Raw genomic sequence first — 21,970 nt, forward strand, 5'->3', positions numbered from 1 at the left:
GAAGAATGTGCATTCAATATCTTAATCATATCACCTCTCAGGTGCTTAATCTCAGGATGCTGCAATTTGCAGAACTGAAGCCTTTCTTGGTGAGACCACCCTTTTTGTTCCCCCTCAACAATCTTGTTGCCATTCTCTACACACATTCCAGCAGGTCTACATTCTTTCTAAAATGAGGCTTCTAGACCTGTATGCAGTACTCAAGATGTGGCCTAACCATTACCTTGTGCAATGGGGTAATCATACTATGAGCTGTTCATCAGTATCATAAATAATATAGAAAACAACAATGGGCACTAAACCCTTGGAGATTCCATTAATAACCACTGTATTCTCCTACTCAACCATTCCTTTCCATAGCAGTAATTTGCCCTTAATGCCACACTGCTCCAATTTGTACAGTAGTCTTTTAAGTGCAATAGTATCAAAAGCTTTCCTGAAATCCAAATATATATACAGTAATACCCCGAAGTTACGCGATAGGTGGGTCCGACAAAAATCACTTAAGTCGAATTCGTGTAAGTCGGGGTACAACTTTGCATATAAATACATATAAATTTTGTTTAATTGGGACCAAGGACTAACAAAAACACTAGTTTAGAAGAAAAATATTTAATAAAGTTGCAGTTCTTTATACATATTAATACAAAATATGTATTAAAAAAATAAATGAGTTACGTAAAAAAAAAGTTATGTCGATGGCTTCATAAAACTAACAAATTCGTCTGACGACACAGCGCCTTCTTTTTTTTGTAGATGGCTTTTCATAAGTTCGTGCAAAGCCTTATCTTTTTAGTCATTGGAAGAGCTTCCATGCATGTACAAATCTAGAGAATGACCCCCATTGATGGGATCCTCTTGAGAGACACTTGTGCCGCTTGCTTGTGTTTAAAATAAATGGTGACATTTTTGTTCCACCGTGGTTTGAAATATGAACCATGCATAATTAGCATTTGCTAGAAAGGCCATTTTGTCCTGTCAGCCTGAAAGTGGCATCATTTACTGTCAGCTCACAGAGGAACTCACATGGAAATAAGCCAAACAGGAGGATAACCAGTTCAGTATTTACCTATCTTGGATTGCAAAGGGTTGTTTAGTACAAAATCTTTTGAGCTCCAATCCACGGCCCATGTGACAGGTGACATATACACAGGCAGGCATTTTGAGAGAAATGACGAGGGAACAAAGACCATTAAGATTAATTATGCAGGAGTCATTGGATTTGGGGGGGCTCATTCACTTGTGCAGGGAAACTGTAGACCAGTGAGTCCAACTTCAGTGATGAGGAAAATCATGGATGCGAAATGATATGGATGATACGAGTAGGTCCTCCAAGAATTTCAACAGAAATGCAATGCAACACAACCCATTGTTCATTCAACCAAACTAATTTTTTTGGTTGAAAACAGCATTCAAGCAAAATATGGCATAGACCTGTAATCTTGACCAAGAAAAAGCAGCCCCTCCCATTCCTAAGATGTCAAGGCATCTCTGGGTCTTAGAAGGCCAATAAGATCCTAGAGATCCCCCAGAACATCTTGGCACAGCTTCCCAGCCTTACAGATAACAACAGACTATAGCGATCTGCCAATAAAAACAACCTTCAAAGAAGTTCCTCAGCTTCCTAGAAAGGCAAAATGTCACCACCTCCTCCTTAAGCATGCAAAAAAAAAAAACCCAATTGGAATTTAAATTCACCATTACAGCAAGCATCAAATCAAAAGTTGACCATATGGCTACATTGATTCTGAGCATCTATTTTATTCCTTTGCCTGCATCTGAACAGTGAAAATTATTTATGACACTAGCAATTTGTATATACACTTATGTGCCACTAAACACCCATAACATGTAATATATACAAGGGACATTCAAAAAATAAGTTACACCTACCGCCTTCTCTTGGTATAATTGCACAACAAATGTGGCGCCTGCACGGAATGGAGTTCATATCGTGTGCCCCCTGGTAGGTGAGTTTCGTTGAAGTGGAGGTAACAAGTTGTGTAGGAGCAAGCTTTCATAATGGCATGTCAGCTAGAGTGTTACTCCAAGTTCAAGGTACACAGAACAGTAAGATTTTTGTGGGCGAAACGTCTGAATAACAGCGGTGTATGGAGAAAATGCAATGTCACATCCAGCCATAGCAAAGTCGTGCCAACAGTTTGAAAGTGATTGCTGAGAATTGACAGATGCTGATCGAAAAGGAAGGCCAATCGACGTTGACCACTGCAGACAACGTGATGCAGGTTGATTAAATGATTTGCAATAATCGAAGACTGATAGTTGCAGAAATGGCAAAGGAGTTGGATATTTCAATAGGCAGCGTTCAATTCCATTGTCCGTGAACATCTTGACTATCACAAATTGTGCGCACGATGGGTTCCTCGTTTCACTGACAGATGAACACAAAGGTCAACATTTTTGCCTTCTCTAACCTTCCTTCAACACTATTCTGTGGAAGGCCATGACTTCTTATGCTGTATCATCACTGCCGATGAAACGTGGGTGCACTATTTCACCACAGAAACAAAGAGAGCATCTGTGGAATGGAGACACACAACATCGCCTGTGCGGAAGAAATTAAAAGTTGCACCATTGGCAGGAAAGGTCATGGCCTGTGTTTTTCGACTGTGAAGGAGTTGTTTACATGGAATTTATGGCTGGCAAAAGGCACAACAATTAATGCTGCCTTATACTGCCAAACGTTACGGTCTTTGCAAACAGCCATGAAAAACAAGAGGCCTGGAAAGTTGGTTAAAATTCTGTATGGAATAAAATCAACATATTGCTTGTAGTGGCAGATACAATGCATGCACAACACGACACTTGCTCCAAAGTTTTGGATGGAAGATATGGCAACATCTGCTGTACAGTCCCGATATTTTGCCTTGTGACTATCACATCTTTGGCAAGCTGAAAGGACATCTAGGGGACAACGATTTGCAAATGATGAGCAGGTGCAAACAGCAGTTCGACGATGGCTGAATGACCAAGGAGTGGATTTCTATCATCAGGGAATCGAACGTTAAGTCACATGTTCCGAGAAGTGTTTACACCAACTCAGTGACTGTGGAAAAGTAGTGCAAGGTATGTGCTTTCTATTGCATAATGTTACATACCTCAATAAATGTCTCTTTGGCTACAGTGGTCAAGTGTAACTTATTTTTTTGAATTACTCTCTTGTGTGTGTGTATATATACACACAGGTAACCCTTGTATAACACGGAGGTTAGGTTCCAGAAATGTCACACGTTATAGAAATCGCGTTATGAGGTTCAGGTTTCATGCAAAATGTAGGGTTATGTTCCGTAGTGTTTTTTTTTTTAATTATAAAAACAACAATGACATTGAACAAAAACATTTTATTCATTCAAGAATTCATGTAACTAACTATTTAACAAATACATAGCATAAAATTATAAAAATTAGGAATTGTACATAAATTTCATTGTACATAATGCATAAATTTCAAAATGAAAGAAATGGATATTTTAATCGTTATCACTGTCTTCAGAAAAAATATTTCGTAGATATTCTTTATTTACGAGTGGCCGGATGTCGTTATCACTTGAAGCTCTTTGACATCGTTTGTATAATTCTCACTGGGTACTTCAGCTGGTTTTCTTATAAAAAAGTCGGTAATAAGACCTTGCTTACAACTATGCTGCAATTTTTTATTAAGTTCATAATATGGAGCTAAACAACTGTCTTTTGAATTTTTCCGAGCGCTCTGTTGAGGGATCATTATCTGTAAAATAACTTCCTAACTTTTGTGCCAAATTTAATCCTTCTGCTAATTTCTTTAGACTGAACTCTTTAATGGACTCAGCACAATCAGAATCTTCAGTAGAACTTTCCTCACCATTTGTATTTGGTTTGCTGTCTTCTATTAATTGAACCAATTCCTCCTCATTTAAATCTGTTTCTTCATCAATTAATTCACGAATTTCATTTTCAACCATATCGGAAAATCCCTCGCCACACACAAATGTGTGCCAGGTTTGTTATACGACTTAGTTCAGCATCCACAGGAGATACGAAATTTTGATTAAGGACAACACCAGGCCATAATTTTTTCCAGCAATCTTTCAGTGTAGAGGGTTTTAACTCCTTTACACATAGAGAAATGATTTTCACACAATTAAATATTGAAAAAACTCTATCCACACTTGAGGCAGTGTCATGTTTGTATTAGATTCCATTTTTTCCAAAATTAATTTGAATGTTTGACGAATATAATACGCTTTAAACGTTGAAATTATCCCTTGATCAAGAGTTGAACAAGTGATGTTGTATTAGGCGGCAAATAAATTATTTTAATATTCGGATGGGTTACATTTTTTGAGTGCCCTGGTGCGTTATCTAAAATTAGTAAAATTTTAAAGATATCAGGCACAAAACAGTTAAAAAACCAATTTTCAAATATGCTAGCTGTAAGCCATGCCTTTTTGACTCTCCAATAAACAGGGAGGGTGGACTTGTCAATCACTTTCATAGCACGAGGATTTAAAGATCGGTTAATTAACATTGGTTTTGTCATGTAATCACCTGACGCATTACAACAAAACAGTAGAGTAATTCCATCTTTAGAAACTTTGAATCCTGGAGCTGTTTTTTCATTTTTCAATATATAAGTATGTTTTGGCATTTTTTTTTTCCAGTTTAACCGAAATTTGTCTGCATTGAATACTTGGTCTGCCCTATATCCACTTTCTTCAATGATTTTTAAAAGGTCTTCTGGGAATTTTCGGGCAGCATCTACGTCTGCTGATGCTAATTCTCCTTGGAGCTGAAGATTATGCAAAGAAAATCGCTTTTTAAAATTTTCAAACCAGCCCTTACTGACACAAAATTCATGCTTGAGAGCTTTCTTCTGAAAAATCTTGTTCAAGTTCTTTTAAATATTGATAAATTTTGAGGGTTTTGTTTAATAAGGTTTCCACTCAAAGGCATTTTCTTGTGAGTGCAATCTTCAATCCAAACCATTAGAGTTTTTCTCCATTTTTTTCCATTAAAATATTGCGTACACGAGCAACGCACTTTGCACTTATCCTTGACCCATCACTAACACTATCTTTGATTTTCTGCTCCTTTTGTTTGATTGTATGAATTGTTGTTTCATTTAAATTTGAAGTCCTTGCAACAACTCCTTGTTTTTCTTCATTTTTCAACCGATTCAAGATTTTATTTTTTTCTTCGAGAGAAATGAATTTTCTTTTCAATGTTGGTTTTTTTTTCTTTCTTTTGCAGTTTTGGTGGCCATTACTATAAAAAATAAATTTTTTATTTGCCAAGGGGTATTCCTCGAATAAATTCACTATTTATAACTACTTGCGCAACAATTAACTCTTTATAAGGTAAAAAATTGGCACTACACAAAAAAATATGTATGTATGTACTTGCGTGTTTCCCCTTATATAAATTCGGTTCTGGCAACTACACCCGTTATACGAGCAGACAAATTTAATGAACATAAAGTTTGATTTTTAAGTTGCATGGTAAAAGTGTGTGAAAATAAGTGATACAATTTGTAGATCACGTTATATTGAAACCACGACCGTGTCATACAAAGGTTGATTTTATAAACCACGTGGTATAGGTACCGCATTATACGAGGGTTGCCTGTGTATGTATATGTATATACTGGTACCATGCAAGTCATTTAGCTATCTCATAAATATGTAAATTGTGAATTTCATTTAATTCCACTAAAGAAGGTTGAGAAAAATTACCAGAAGCTTATGGCTATTTTATTCTAAATTCAAGTATTTAGGATACAGTAAAGTTTCTTTATAATTATAATTTTGATTAAAAACCTGCATTGGTCATATTGCTCTTCAGTGTCATTAAAATTAGATAAAATGTTGTCCAGTCTGTATGGAATAAAATCAACGTATTGCTTGTAGTGGCAGATTTGCTAAAAAGTGAGGTCCGTTGGTGTGGGCAATGCTACAGACTACTTGAGGCAGAGATTTTCGTGTGGACTATTTTGTGATTAACATACAGTCTAACTTGGTTATAACAAGCATGCAAATAACAAGATCATGGCTGTAACGAGCAAAAAGCCATAATGATTTTAATTTATGCATATTCCCATACAGTTGCTCACTGTTATACCATACAAATTTTGGCAACTATGCAAACATTCTTAATTGCTCAGGTAGTCGAAAAAACCCAATTCTTGAAATAGAGAAAAATGAAAGGGGCAACTCAGCTTTTATGACCACCCACATCGGATTAGTGACTGGTTTATGACCTTGTTCTTTTGGGCACGGGGGCTATACAATAATGCATTGACGTTCTGCTTGTCACATTACCCAATTTACAGATTGTCTTGTATTCACTGAACCATAAATTTATTTCAGGACTTCAAAGAATTTTGGAAATGGGACTTCTAAGAACTTTGTGTGCAGATCACTTGACTGTCGTTTTAAAGTAAAATCAGTGAGAAATGAACACTTCCTTCAGCACAGGGCTGCTGCAAGTGGGTAGGTGAGGTGTCACTTACAGGCAGTTCAAGAGGGTGGCGAAATTTTTTTCGATATTGTTTTCTGATTGGTTAACCCTTATCAGTATTCAACAAAAAGTCGAAATTATTCGCGAGTTAGACTGTGGTGCAAAAAAATGTTGAAGTGTGTAAAAAGTTTCCTTTGTCCTCTTCAACAGTATCGACATTGTGGAAGAATAAACATGTTTACATATTCACACTGGAGAAGAACATAACTGGGGGGAAAAAAATTTAAAAATTAGAAAGTGCGAGGTTACAAACGATGAAACATTGCTTCAATGGTTCATTACACAAAGAAGTGCTGAATTTTCAATAGATGGTCTGATCTTGAAGGCTTAAGCGGAAAAATTTGCTAAACAATTTGGACACTACAATTTTGTACATAACAGAGGTTGGCTGGATCGATTTTAAAACCGAATACAAGCATATTAATACAGATAATATGTAGGTATATACCAATATATTTTTTTTTCTCTAATATTTCTTTTGTGTTTTGTAGCTATCTTTTATCAAGCTATTGAGAATTAAAAAAAATAGAGGTAGATTTCACTCATCACTGATATAGTGAGTAATGGTTATAACGAGGAAATTTTGTCAGTCCCTTGATGCTCGTTTTAACCAAGTTTGTATTATTATGTTGCAATTTTGTATTCATTTTGAGAAGTAAAATTAGGTTAACCTGTTGTATTTATTATTATTATTGAATAGGATATAAACAAGGTTCCTCTCCTTTGGAAGGAAACCTTATTTTAATTCCATGTTATACATTGTAACTTGCTTTGCTTGTTTTAGGTTTTGTTGATATTAGTCAAGATTCTCAAGCTGATACAGTTGAATCTCAATTACCTAGTGATGAAACAAGTTTAAGCATGATGGAAAGTAGCAGTGATGCTCAGTTTCCTGATAATCATCAAGGTATAGTTGAAGTTTATGGAAAATATTTACCATTAAATCATATGTGAACGGCATCCCATAGAAATTCTAATGAATTCTAAAGTTGAGTAAAATACTTAACTCCATATTAACTCAGCAGGATTGATGTGGAGTTTATTTTATTCAGCTTTGTGTAATAAGATTGGTAAACATGCGGAAATGCATCTTTACTATGAAAAAACAATATCAAATCTTTCAAAAACAACTACTCTTTGACCACAGATGTTCACTTAATTGGTGAGAGTGGAAAGGCAGGAAAGACAGTTAATCTTAAATGTTAAACAAACATGAAATTTGAAACTTCATAGCAAAGTCAGTTTTTATGGTACTATTCATGCAAGTGTAAAAGTGTTACATAAACAGTGAGTGGTGCAGCACCTGACAGCTGCCCACATTTAATTACTCAGCAAAAACCACAAATAAAAAATTCAAGATGCAGTAAAAGTTTGCCTATATATAGGAAGCCAGGAATAATTTCAGATTTTTAACCATTCATTAAAGGGTAATGTGGGGGTTCTTGAAAAGCACCTGTCAAGTGCCATATCACCACTGCTGGGTTAAAGGCAAAATTATTATAGTTTATTGGTTATTTTTGTATATAATTACAGAAAATTCCAACTAGATAATATTGCACTACTGTGATCTTTGAACTGCCAAAAGACTTTGACTTGATAATGGTTTTTCAAGAAGGAATTCATTATGAAATCAGAAAGTTGGTGGAAAGTGTACCTCAGGAAAATTATAATGTTTTAATAAAAGTTGCTTAACTGTACATGTAAATATGGTCACAAGAAATCACATTTTCAAGGAGGTGCCTTCCTTAAATCAGTGTAATATTCCAGTTCATAATCCAAAAACTTTCTGCATAGCCATACAATTTCATATATGTCATGGTTAATTTATTTGGTTGCTTAATTCTGAAGCAGTTGCTTGTAAAATTGTATATTGTGGAAGCACATTGAATCTACAAGACTCTATACGTTGACATTTGAAGAAGTCAGTAGCACAGTGGTATTAAGAAAACTACTTGATGTTTTTTTTTCTCTCTCCTTAGTAATAATTTTATTAATAAACACAGGTAGTTATTTCTTTAAAAAATCTCACTTATTGAAGTTTGTTTTTGATTTGATGCTGGTTTTGGGGAGTTTATAACATAGCTTTCAATAGAAAAATTTCGCTGAATTTTTGTTCAGCGAACAAAATATATATCAAAATATATATATCAAAGAAATATTTTGTAACAATACAATTTTCAAAAAAAAACAATTCATTATGAATAGATCATACTTTTTTTGCACGAAAGGTAAGGTTTTGGATGCGAAGGTTTTAGTGTGATACCAATTTTTGGAAGTTTATAACACAGCCTCAATAGTGATTTTTTTCTTGAAATTTTGTCATAAAATCAAAATAGTTCTTTTCGAAAAACAATTCTATGTGAGTAGCACTAGCGTCATTATTTTATCCATTGTTGTGTTTTGTTTTCTATTTGACATTCAATTTTGGCAATATAATGCAGCTGCCAATAGATGAATTTTTTTAAAATTTTGTTACAAGATATAATATACACTGAAGAAGTAATGTATAATAAGTTTCTTTTCAAAAAACACTTTGTTGCGAGAACCATGCTTTTTTTTTTTTTTTTCCCCCTTTGCATGCCAAGAAACAGTTAGTCTGTTTCTTTTCTCTTCATGATGTAAACAAGTGGGGGTATACAGCCATCTTAGCTGAGTGAATCAGCTAATGTCTGCTAACTTATCCCATACTCAAACAAAAAAATACAGAAAATGAGGTGGCTCCTTTCTGAAGTAAGTTTCAGAGAGTAACACCTAAACATCCTCAACTCTCAATTGTGTAAATTAAAAACAAACTGAAGATGCGAAAATGTATTCCCAATTCGCAGAAGGGAATCAAAGGATGACGTGAGTAATTACAAACCTGTAAGCTTGACACATTCCAGGGAAAATAATGGAATCACTGGTTAAAGAAGTAATGCAGGACCATCTAGACAGGAATAAAGTATGTAGTTATATAATGGTCAGAGCTGCATGGATTTGTTAAAGGGTGATCTTGTCTGATTGGTCACTATGATGTAGTAACAAAGGAAATGAATGTAAAAATTGTTACATCATATATTTAGATTTCAGAAAAGCTTTCGATACTGTTGTACATAAAAGTGCTATACAAATTGGAGCAGTGTGGTATTAGGAGAAAGTTACTGCTATGGATAAAGGGATGGTTGAGCGAGAGAAGACAGAGTGGTTATCAATGGGCACCACTCTTCTTGGACTAATATTATTAGGGGAGTAGTGAATTGGAATAGGTCCAGCACCGAAACCTGGACCCATAGTTGTTTTCAATATTTATTGATGAAGGCATACCAGACTTAGTGTCTAAGTTTACAGACTATACAAAGGTTTGGAGAGTGGTTGATGACAGTAATTGGGATGTGCTACTGCATCAAGACCTAGAAAAATTGGGAAGATGCACTGAGAAGTGGCAATTGAAGTTTAACATTGACAAATGCAAGGTACTGCATGTAGGTAACAGTAGTCCCATAGTAACATGGTGAAGAATGAAAGAGACCTAGGAGTAACTGTATGGTCTGACATGAAATTCTCTGAACAGTGCAGACTAGCTGCTAAAAGAGTTCATGGTGATATTCAGAAATTTAGTGTGCAGGGATAAGGAGCTGATTATATCATTGTATAAGGTAATGGTTAGGCTGATGTCATATTTTCTATAGTTCAAACAGTGCACATGAGGTGGCATAAATTTAAATTGAAAAAGGAATGGCTGGAGGACATTTGCTTTCAGACAGTAGGTATTGATTGTAGGAATGAACCAGCATCTGGTGTTGTGGAAGTGGGTAATTTGAATAAATTTAGGAATTAGGCAAATTAGAGGGGATGGACAGGTGATGTGGGATTTTTTTTTTTTTTGGCTAATGCTTGCTTTCTGGTATTACATGCCACTATTAATATTAACCCAAAAGCATCTAGGATTTCTTCAAATAAGTATCTGCCACTTAGTGTTGAAAAGAAAAGATAGATTTAAACAATTTCAATTAGTCCATACCACTGAAATAAAAAAGATTTTTAAGCATGTGAGTACTTTTTGGCTGTCTAGTGGCAACCTTGACAAGTGTGTTTAAAGAAGACATTAGAGATGGAGAGAAAAGTAATACGAGTTCTTTTTAGAGTTATCAAATTGAAAAGTCGAACAAATGATCACTACTACAGCGGACTTTCAGAATAATGGCACCTTCGGGGATTCAAGGTGCCGTTATTTCGATTTTTCCATTATGTAGAAAGTTTTATTTTTAATATATTTAATGCAGAAATAATGAGGCTAAATAAGAAAGAGAGATTAAGAATGCAATTTTATTAACTGCACATAAAAACATAAACATGTTGACAATCCAATGTTATATTCTTTCATTAATACACTCCTGCTTACACCCCGTTCTATTTTCTTTATTATACCAAGTTTAGTCTGCCGATCAATTAAGTTCTCAACATCCGCATTGCACAAATCCAACAGTTGGCGAGAACACTGCATTCGACATTGCTTCTGCAAAGGCGTCGGCAATCTTGGAACCCATCATGCAGAGACCTTAGACGTGTGCAGGCAGATGGTCACCCATAACTAATTCCCTCTGCATTTGTGATGAATTGTCACACGTCTGTCACTCAGCACCAGCTGCTCAACCAGACAGTGAGACGGTTGCATCGTCTCACTGTCTGTTCGTGTTGATGGCCTTCCTTCTCTTGGCTTGTCAAAGACCCTTGTACGACCTCACTGGAACTCCCATTTCCACTTTTTTACAGTGTCATAGGTTAGACAATTCTGTCCATACACAGCTTTCATTTCTTTGTCAATTTCCTGAGCTTTCTTGCCCTGCAAATGCAGGAACTTGATCGCTGCTACTTCACTTTGTCAATTCGTCCTTCCTCAATTCCTGGCTCCACCTCTGGTGTATGATCACCTATGTGAATGAGATTTTACATGGTAGTTATTGAATACGTAGACATTTTATATTAAAAATGGCATCTACCTACTGATGTTTTATCTAGGTCACGGTAAGAACTTTTTGATATCCTCCTCGTATAATGTACCCTTTGACCACTCAACTGACATTTCTTTATTGTACAGCTCTAAAGAAATGCTTAGTAATGAAACAAATTTTTTACTTATCTACATATTTACACATGTGAAGCTAAACAAAAAATCTTTTCACAACAAACATTTCTGTATTAAAAATGCAGTCAGGTTCAATATCAACACATAGAATCTCATTAATACAAACTCAGTTTAATGAAGTGTTTTTATCCCAAGAGAATTTTATTTTGTATGGTTAATACAAAGCTTGATACAACCCTAATTTAAATTATTCCTAAACAAAACATTTTTTTTAAAGAGAATCTTGCAGTGATGAAAACAATACTATTCTGTTATGCAGCAAATCAGATGGTAGCACAAAACTGCACCTGCTTGTGATTGGCAAACTTTCCAAACTGAGATGTTTTAAAGTAATTAATCAATAAATAGTTATTCTTCAACTTCAATGTGATTATGAGGCTAATAGACGTGCTTGGCTTGCAGTCAAAATTTTTAACTTTCACTTTGGTTAATGAGAGTTCACAGAATGGATTCAGAAAAAGGGAACATGTATTTTGCTGATACCACCAGTTTCATATAGCAGCTGGATCAAGGAATTATTAATCTCAAGGGAGAATATAAAAGTCTATCTGATAAGATACTTGGTCTTCAACATAGAAGAGGGGAGTGATTTACAGCCAAAGCTGGTGCCTCCGTAGCCAGGTGGGAAGGAGCAGCAGTGGGTAGCACACGCTTCTTGATTAGACCGCGGTTCGAGCCAGTCACCACCAAATAGGGAGGATGCGGAAAGGTCAGGGAATGACCACCGCATATCCTGGAGCAATATGGCCTTAGTTGCTAATGCTCCTAAAAACCAAACAACAACAGCCAAAGCAGAATGCTTTGGATGCTATTCATAATGTTATTGCTTGGAATGGTATTGCATTAGATGTAATATAATTTACTGCCACAGAGTGGCTTTGGTGGGAATATTGAAAAACATGGTTTGGCAAATGAATGTGGTAGCAACATTGAGGGGTGAGATTTTGGGGAGTTCGATAAGGTGAACAATTCTGACCACCAAGCAAGTTTATCACAAACGATGAAATTGAAAGTTGAAGTAATTGCTGCACTTAAAGAATGCGTGCAAATGAATTAGTGTCTTTAAATGAGATTAATTTATTAAAGAGTTGGTTGGTTTCGTGTTGCCTTTAATATTAATACTGTGATTCTACTTTTACTATTTTGTGGTAGTAATTATATATTTTCATTTCAATTATATGAGTATAAGAAAGGACATATGAATGAGTATGTCCTTTCTTATGGTTTTTATTATAAACAAAATATGTATCTTATTATTGTTAGGAAAAATTAACATTAAAAGATAAGTACCAAGAAAATGCTCAAGTTTGACAATTTTGGCAGACCTTTTTGGGGAGTTCGATAAGGTGAACAATTCTGACCACCAAGCAAGTTTATCACAAACGATGAAATTGAAAGTTGAAGTAATTGCTGCACTTAAAGAATGCGTGCAAATGAATTAGTGTCTTTAAATGAGATTAATTTATTAAAGAGTTGGTTGGTTTCGTGTTGCCTTTAATATTAATACTGTGATTCTACTTTTACTATTTTGTGGTAGTAATTATATATTTTCATTTCAATTATATGAGTATAAGAAAGGACATATGAATGAGTATGTCCTTTCTTATGGTTTTTATTATAAACAAAATATGTATCTTATTATTGTTAGGAAAAATTAACATTAAAAGATAAGTACCAAGAAAATGCTCAAGTTTGACAATTTTGGCAGACCTGTTTAAGTCTATAAAGACAATGTAATCAATAAAAATTGCATCCCCCCCCTGAAGGGTTAAAAATTTGTAATTGTTTCCGAATGTAACTTACAGATAGTGCACCTCCACTCAAACAGGAAGAATCCAGTGAGGATAGTAGTGAGCCACCCTTAAAGAAGACCCGAGTAGAAAGAGATTGATCTATCAATGTGAAGATGAATTTCATAGGAGGCCTTTTGTACATAGGCATGTGAGTGCTTACCAATTCACAGCATTGTCAGTATATGAAGGCTGTGTGCCTTTCAATAGACAATATATTGTTTTGGTAGTGATTTGTATGTATATACAAATGGTACATAGCATTTTAATAAGAGAATAATTTAAGGGAACTTTGTGACAAAAACTGTCAGTTTTTTGGTTTCTTGTTCTATGTATCTTATTTAAAGGCTTAGAAAACAGTTGGCAGCTGGACCCTTAAGGTTTGTTGTATTGGTATTTCATATCTGCATTATGTTAAATGTGAAAGTGTCAGGGAAATTTAGACTTATTAATGCTTATCCAGTATGGTTAAGCAGTGATACTTATTATTGCTAAGACTTTTTGCATGAAATGTTTCGTAGAAATAATTGGTGTTCGTTATCCTGGATAAATATTTTTGTTACTGTAGCTGAAATTTTTGTGTAGTTATTGGCTTAACAAATGTTAAACACATGGTTAGTGTTTTTTTGTTTTTTTTTTGTGAGGAAATCCTGATCATTATGTAATGTGTGTGTGTGTGTTGATGCATAAAGCCCTACCAGAAGTGGTACAGCTTCAGTGCCCTTCAAAAAGCATGCCTTCTTACCATCCACTGCTTTAAACATCAGTAAATTACAGTTAATATTCCCACAGTAAAGAAAATTATACAATAAAAGAAAATCTTCAACTGAGAATTTTAAAATTGAATTATTAACCCTTTCATGAGTTAGTTTCCCAAAGTTTCTGTAGTAGTAGGTTCTTAAGTGGGGTTGTTTTCACTTGATTACCCACAATTTATTGTAAAATTATTATTTTTTTTTTTTTTATACAATACTATTCTCTGCATTTGTTTATGCAATACTCTATTCATTTTAAACTTTTGTAAGCCGAAATCAAACATTTGAGGTTAACAATTGTCCTGGCTACCCATACTGGAAAAATGTTAAGACAATTTGTGCATTAACTGACATTGTTTAATTTATATGCTCATGAAAGGGTTAATGCACGTTCTGTCCATAAGTTCAGTCTGCTTCTTTTTTTTTTGATATTTTTGTCACATTAATATATCAATATTGTTTGCTGGGGGGAGGCTTAATTTTGGATGTACATAGAATTTCATTTGCAACGTTACCACATGTAGCAGTTAGTACAATGTTACAATTCTGTTTGAGTGACAAGAACAACTTCTAATACTCTTGTATTGAGAATATATTATATAAAGCTCTATAAATGTTTATTCTCTTAGGTTGCTTTTTTTCTTCTAGATTTGGGTATAGCAGTGTAAAAATAGAAGGGCTCTGAAGACAAAACAGTATGCATAATGGTCTCTAAATAGAATTATTTGAAACACTGTATATGTCTGAAATGAAAATTTTAAGATTAGAGGTAGTTATTTTTCAAGTATGTTATGGTGCAATTAAGGGTACCATATCTCTACTAGAAGTACATTCCAAATATTATTTCGAATTTATGATAGAATTCAGGCTTTAGAAAAGAATTCCATTTGGAAGTATTAAAATACTTGCAGGTGGGTTTTTTTTTTTTTAATATCTTGAAACCAGTGACACTGCCCTATAACAGAGACAAGTGGCTGATGCAACATACTCTTCAGGAATTTCTTGCCAATCTCAGACAGCAGTCTTATACTTCCAATTTGCCAGCTTTATATCAGCTGAGTCCTTCCTTAACTGGAATATCTTTGTAAGGAACTCATTCTTGCTTATTGGTGAGTCAGTTAATAATGACATAATGGATCTTACGTCTTCAAAACATTTTGACTTCATTGTCGTCCTTGTAAATAAAGTTATAATAATTTAATAAGCTTTGTTTCACTGGGCATTTATATTTGTAAAGTTCTAGTCATTTTGTATTTTAACATCTTTGCTAATTGTATTGCCTAATTAATAATTCTGGAAGCTGTTTTGTTGTTTTTGTTTTGAGTTAAAAAAAAAAAAAATACTTGAACAGTCCCCATTATAATCCCTTACAATTAAATATTTTCCCCATTCCAGTGTGCCATATTACTTTTAAGGTCTGTAGACATGATATGAGGTATTGAATCTTCTGAGGATAATATATGATAAAATAATTACATATGATTTGTTGTGACTGTTTCATAATCCTTGGTCTATTTATAACTCTTTGTAAGAAACATGGTGGTAGCATTGGGGGAGAATATATAGATATATATTGGTGTTATATTAAAATCATATGGTTAGCTTAATTAATCAAAATAAATAAAATTTGAATTAAATCATCTTTCTCTTAACAAAATACTTAATAAACAGATGGAAAAACAAAATTCTATCAGATAATTTTAATATCTGAAAATACAGTGACATGTAAACATTGTAACATGCCATTTTTCAAAAAACAAGATATGAAAATACTATTCATATTTCTCATACTATGAGAGGTGATACTCAGGTATTTTTAATAAAGTTGTAGAGGTATGTGTGTGTATGTCTATTAATAAGAACTCATTTCACATTTTTAATCTCATGTTTAGAATTTTTGCTCACTTAAATGAAACAGAAGTATATGAAATTGGAAAGTAAGAGAGTGCTTTAGAACTTTTAACTGTCCCCTTCAAGTTCCAAAATATTTTTATGAATACAACCAAAGCATACTTGTAATGATAGGAAATTAATACAGTGCAACCTCAATATAACATACCTCTTCATACCATGGTTTCAGATATACTGCAGGTGTGATCATGTCCCCCGAAACAAATTATGAAAAAAAAGTGGTCGAAGAACTAGCAATTTCACATAAAACTGGAAAAAGTGAATACTGTATATACTCATATCTACTACTACAATTTCCAAGAGGGAAATTGGCGGTGTATTCAGATGCAGAGTAATTTTTGTAACAACAGGACTCATCAGAGAATAATTACTGTAGATACCCAGTTCCTCCCCTTGGCTAGAGCTGCAATAAAAGAATATATCAGTGGAATGCTAATTACAAACAGCTGCATCTGGAGGGGAATATAGCCACCATTTGGTAAGTGCATTTTTGTAAACAACAGCACATGATGTCCTTTCATCAACTAGAAGTTACACTTATGATAGAAAAAACTGCTGAGGACTAAACTAGACAAAAATATACTGAAATTATTTGTGGAGAAATCATGCAACTTCGTTTTGACACTATGATAGGCTGAACAGTTTGGTTTTGATTGTTTTCTCAAAACATGGTAAATTCTAGGGCATCAGAAATAAATACATGGCTAAATCAGTTCTTTCAGTCACATAGCTCCCTGTGGAGCTGTTGTGGCCAACAAATTCCATCAATCATGTGCTCTACGAGCAACATTGAAAAGTATCATGCCCAGAAGTTCACTGATCCCATCCTTCCACCTAGTTGCAGGTTTTGCTCTGCACCTCTTCCCCTCGATTCTTCCTTCCACTATATTCTTCAACAGAAAGATTTCCCTTCTTACTGTACGACCAAAAAACTTGAGTTTTCTCTTGCTTGTTGATGCTATGAACAATTTTAGGCCTGCCAATTTTATTCAATGCCCACTCATTTGTTCTTCAATCCAAGTAAGAAATATGCAGTATTCTCCTGTAACATCACATTTCAAATGCCTCAATTTTCTTCAACTCTTTTCAGATTCCATCCTTCACATTCATAAGTGGCAACTTGCAAAATTAATGAATCAATGATTCTCAGTCTTTAGGGGCAGATCTTGATCTCTCCATGATTTTGTCAGATCAGTGACCAACGTTTTAGCAATTGCCTGTCGTCTATTTATATCATTTGAGCAGTCATTATTTTTATTTATTCTTGACCCTAAGTAATCAAATTCATCAACTTCTCTTCCATATCTTTCCCATTAACCTTAACTTTACTGGAACCAAGATTATCAGCAATCACCATAATTTTACACACATTCAATCCTTTTTTTTTCTTACTTGCTTCACATACTCTCCTCAGAGTTTCTTTAAGATGATCCTTAGAATTTCAAATTAGCACAGTATCATCTGCATAACAAAGGTTGTTTATCTTCAGTCCTCCAATTTTGATGCCAGTCTCTAAATCTTCCAAAGCTTCACGCATGATATCTTCGGCATAAAGATTAAAAAGGTGAGGTGACAAAATACAGCCCTGCCTGACACCGTTACCTATTATGAAAAAGTCCATGTTCGTTCTCACAGTTCCTTCCTGTTCCTGGTACAGTAGCTTAATCAGCTGAATTATATGGATTTGAAAACCCATATTAGTCGTTTCTCGTGTTGAACACAATCAAATGCATTTGCATTTTTCAGTAATCAGTCGTAGACTTAAGATTGGTTCCTCTGCCCCTTCTGAAATCTGCTTGCTCTTCTGGCATTTCTTCTTCAGATTCTGTTTAATATGATTTTAAGAAGAATCTTGCCAGCGTGAGAAATTAGGCTAATAGTCCTGTAATTTGAGCAAATTTTCAGATCTTTTTTTTTCATAAGGGAGTGAAAATTGATTTCTTCCAATCTGTGATGGCCACCATCCCATTTCCCAAATTTTTACAATCATTTTATGAAAAAAAACTGCATCCTTCACACCTGTAGCTTTAATCAATTCCACTTGGATTTCATCAATTTCAAGTGACTTGCCACACATCAGTTCTCTGATGGCTTTTTTGACTTTTTTTTTCAGTGGAACTGGTTCATGATCACACTCTTGAAAAGTGGGTGGCAGATCGTTTGCATCAGCAAGTGCTCGGAAGAGCCGCTCACAGTATTCTTTCCACCTTCCTTAATTGTGTTCTCTGTTAAAATTTCCCCTTTGGAGTCCTTAATTACATTAAGTTTTGGTTGGAACTTTCATCATAAAATTTCATGATTGAATGAAAGACAAAAGGCTGTTGGATCACTACCCAGCTCATCTTTCAGCTGATGTTCTAAATCAAAAGATAGCAAGATCAGAGTCTCATTTGTGCCAAAGAACACAACTTCACTAATTCAGCCCATGGATTGGGGTGTTATTTGAGCCTTCAAAGCCTGCTATCTTAGTTAGCTACCGTATTTGTCAGCTTATAAGACGCTGCAGCCTGGAAGACACACCCTAATTTCTAGGAATTTATGGAAATCTAATATTTTCTGTTCATACTCAGCAGGCATTATGTATCCCAATATCTACTTGTTTCCGTGCTTTTACTGTTATCATTTTAGTACTCACTGCAATACCCATGTCTCTAAGTTCCATTATCCAACTACATAAGTTTTTTTCCAAATTTAGCCATTTAGGTGGAATTTTAAAAATGTAATGCTTTGTTTTATCAGCTTCTTGTAATAAAACTTCCTACTTCCTCCATTGACAAATAATCTTCTCATAAGGCAGTGGTCCAAAATTTTATTCTGCTGCTCTGTTCCTTGGCATATTGTACTACTTCTAGCTTAAATCCGATAGCATAATTTTGCCTTCTTGATGCAGCTGCCATTGATTAGGTCTTAAATGTATAACTGGAATTCACTTGTTACTCCAACAACAGCCTGATAATTACTGAAAGTGTACTAATGTATAGCAGTTAACTCTCAGTTTTGCGCATATGCTGTTTTGCCACTTTCAAGCTTCTAAGACGCGGGACGATTTTTTAAGGTATTTATAAGGAAAAAAGTGCATCTTATAAGCTGACAAATACGGTACTTACTAGTGTTGTGAACTCAAAAATTCAAGTTGTAGAATTTCTGAAAACATTAACACTGAAAGGAATAGCATACAGTATTCAGCTAGCATGGGAGAAAGTAAGCCCAACAGTTGACAACTGCTGGGAAATAAAGTGTTGGAAAAGAAAACATTACTACTAATAACCTTGAATTAGCAGTATTTTTCAGAACAAGCAAAGATTGACAGTCTTGGAGTCCTGGCTGCTTGGATTGAGGTGGATGTGGAAGTTCCAGTTGTGAATTACCTGAGTGAAGCAGAAAGTGCAACCTCTGTGAACAGTGAAAAGATAATTGACAAACAGAAGGCCAGTGACAAACGGAGTGATTCAGTAGCATAGGGAAAAAACATCAGAAATTAACAAAGTGCTTGAAAATTAATGAGGTGATGGCACGATTACAATGTCAGAATGATAGTGAACATCTTCATTTATTGCATCTGACGAACATTAAGAATTATGTACTGAAAAATGCTGTCATCAGTTCCTGCAAATTAAATCACAAGACTATTTCAGAACGGATACATGAAATGTAAGTCCATAACAGTCCATAACATTAGCAGAATGTAAACTTTCTTTTAGTCTGCATTCTCACAAAACACTAAAAGTATGTATATGTTAGAAAGGGAAAAAAATGATAAAAATGTGGGTTGTCTGACATCTGCATTATATCGAGGTTTCGCTATATTTTAAATGTAATTCTTTATAATAAATAATTTACTATAAAATTAAAAACACAAAAAACAAACATCTTTGTATTTCAGTGCTCATTACAAACAGATGGACCAATCTTGAGATAGGTAGTCTGTCCTACTCAGTGCTTTTTTTTGTAAAAAAATAAGTGCCGATACTCATTCTCTGCTATCAGGAAAAATTGAAAATTAAAAGGATATGAAAAGTATTCTAAAAAGTTTTTTTCCTGATATTGTTACTTTAGTAGTAATGTTTTTGGAATAAGAACAACAAATTAAGTATATTAACAGTTTAATAAGCATAAATTTATTATCAAATGTGTAAAAAATAAGTATTTGTGTGAAAATTAAGTAAAATGTGAGTAAAAATAATTTCATCAAGTTTTTGTAGAATATTCCAATAACTTCATTTTCACCAAATGCCAATATTTCATGTGTAGAAGGTTTAATACCTTCTTTGTCCTCATTTTCCTTCTTTTGTCATCAGTATTGCCTCTAGTTTGAATTTGAAAGAGTGCAATTCTGCCCAGACACGATAGGAGGGAGTATATGATGAGAGCCTTGTCTATCAATTCGGCCCTGGAAAGATTGTGCAAGGTTCAAGGGGTAGAATTTGTTTCAGCCTGGTCTATACTTGTTAACAGGAGAGACTGCTTCTACAGGGATGGGATACACTTAAATGGAAAAGGTGCAAGAATATTTGCTGATGCTATCGAGGCAGTGTTAGGTGGGTCAGAAAACTGCTAGATTGGGGGGATACAAGGACTAATAGATTAACAGTAGCCACTTGCAGAGATGAAAGTGATTCTTGCACTGCTTCTATTGGAATGAGCAGCAGCCTGGAAAACAAGATGCAGGATATTTCAGAGACTGCTGGGAGTCATTGTGGTACAAGTAAACCTAACAAGGGTTGTGTTAGGGTAGCTAAGAATAGGAACAGGTACATGTATACTTGCGTGTACACCAATGCTAGGAGTTTGGTAAATAAATTTGATGAATTTGAGGTATTGCTCAAAACATCAAAGGCAGATATTGTTGGGATATCAGAGACATGGTGTCACACCTATATAAGGAATGCAGAACCGGAATTTGGGGAGTACAATGTGTACAGACAGGATAGGAAGGGAGGAGGGGTTATGCTATTAGTTAAGAAACACAAAATCCAAGGAAGTGAAGCCAGTCAACATCGCTGGACAGTGCAGTGTCAAGTTAGTTTGGTGTGACATAAGCATTGGGAGATCAAAATTGAGAGTAGGAGTGGGCTATAGGCCTAATGATTCTGATGAGTATAATAAGAAACTGTACAGGGGAATAGAGTGGGCCAATAAATCAGAGAGTCTTATAATGGGGGATTTTAATTTCCCACATATTGACTGGAATTTTTGGTTTGGTCACTCACACACTAGCAAGGCTTTTGTGGATTTATTGGATGATTGTTTTCTACATCAGCATGTTCGGGAGGCAACTAGAGGGAGTAATACTCTTGATCTGATTATCAGTAGTGATTCTTCATGCATTAAGAACCTGCAGATAAAGGAACCACTATGTGGCAGTGATCACAGTGTGCTGAAGTGGGATTTACTCAAAGAGGTAACTACCATCAGGGGTAAAGGGAAGGGTTTTTGCTTTCATAAAGGCAACTACGATGGTCTGAGGCAGTATTTAAATTCTATACAGTGGGACCAACTGATGATGTTACCAACAGCAAATTCAAAATGGGAAGCATTCAAAGAAATTATCTTGGAAGCTAGTAGGCTTTACATACCAACTAAGAAATTTTGTTCAAGGTTTAGGCCTAAATGGATGTCAGATGAACTAATGAGACATGGCAGAGAAGAAAAATGCATGGGATACATATAAATTAACATGTGACACAGAAGCCTATGATAGATATAAGCTGATCTGTAACCAAGGTACAAAGGAGGTTAGGCAGGCGAAGGCAGATTATGAGAAATCTTTGGCAAAGGATGTAAAGAAAAACAGCAAAGAGTTCTTTACTTATGTAAACTCTAGAAGGAAGGGGATGAATCAGATTGGTTCAGCTGTTGATGATCCTGCTCAG

At 34.8% G+C, this 21,970-nt stretch overlaps 1 protein-coding gene across 2 annotated transcripts in view; it reads left to right on the forward strand.

Moving 5' to 3' along the window:
- The window catches only part of BCL7-like (chromatin remodeling complex subunit BCL7B-like protein), a 71,725-nt gene extending 57,355 nt beyond the window's left edge, over positions 1 to 14,370 (forward strand). Inside the window, exons 5-6 of one of the 2 annotated variants that reach the window (XM_090390350.1) lie at positions 7,301 to 7,423; positions 13,447 to 14,370. In XM_090390350.1, the coding sequence (XP_090246476.1) occupies positions 7,301 to 7,423; positions 13,447 to 13,532 (209 nt within the window). In that variant the 3' untranslated portion in view covers positions 13,533 to 14,370. The remainder of the gene's footprint in view (positions 1 to 7,300; positions 7,424 to 13,446) is intronic. The other variant, XM_090390349.1, reaches the window with a different exon arrangement.
- The last annotated feature ends 7,600 nt before the right edge of the window (positions 14,371 to 21,970 follow it).

This window comes from Mastigoproctus giganteus, chromosome 2 (assembly GCF_048544385.1).
Source record: "Mastigoproctus giganteus isolate SK-2022 chromosome 2, ASM4854438v1, whole genome shotgun sequence".
NCBI lineage: Eukaryota > Metazoa > Arthropoda > Arachnida > Uropygi > Thelyphonidae > Mastigoproctus > Mastigoproctus giganteus.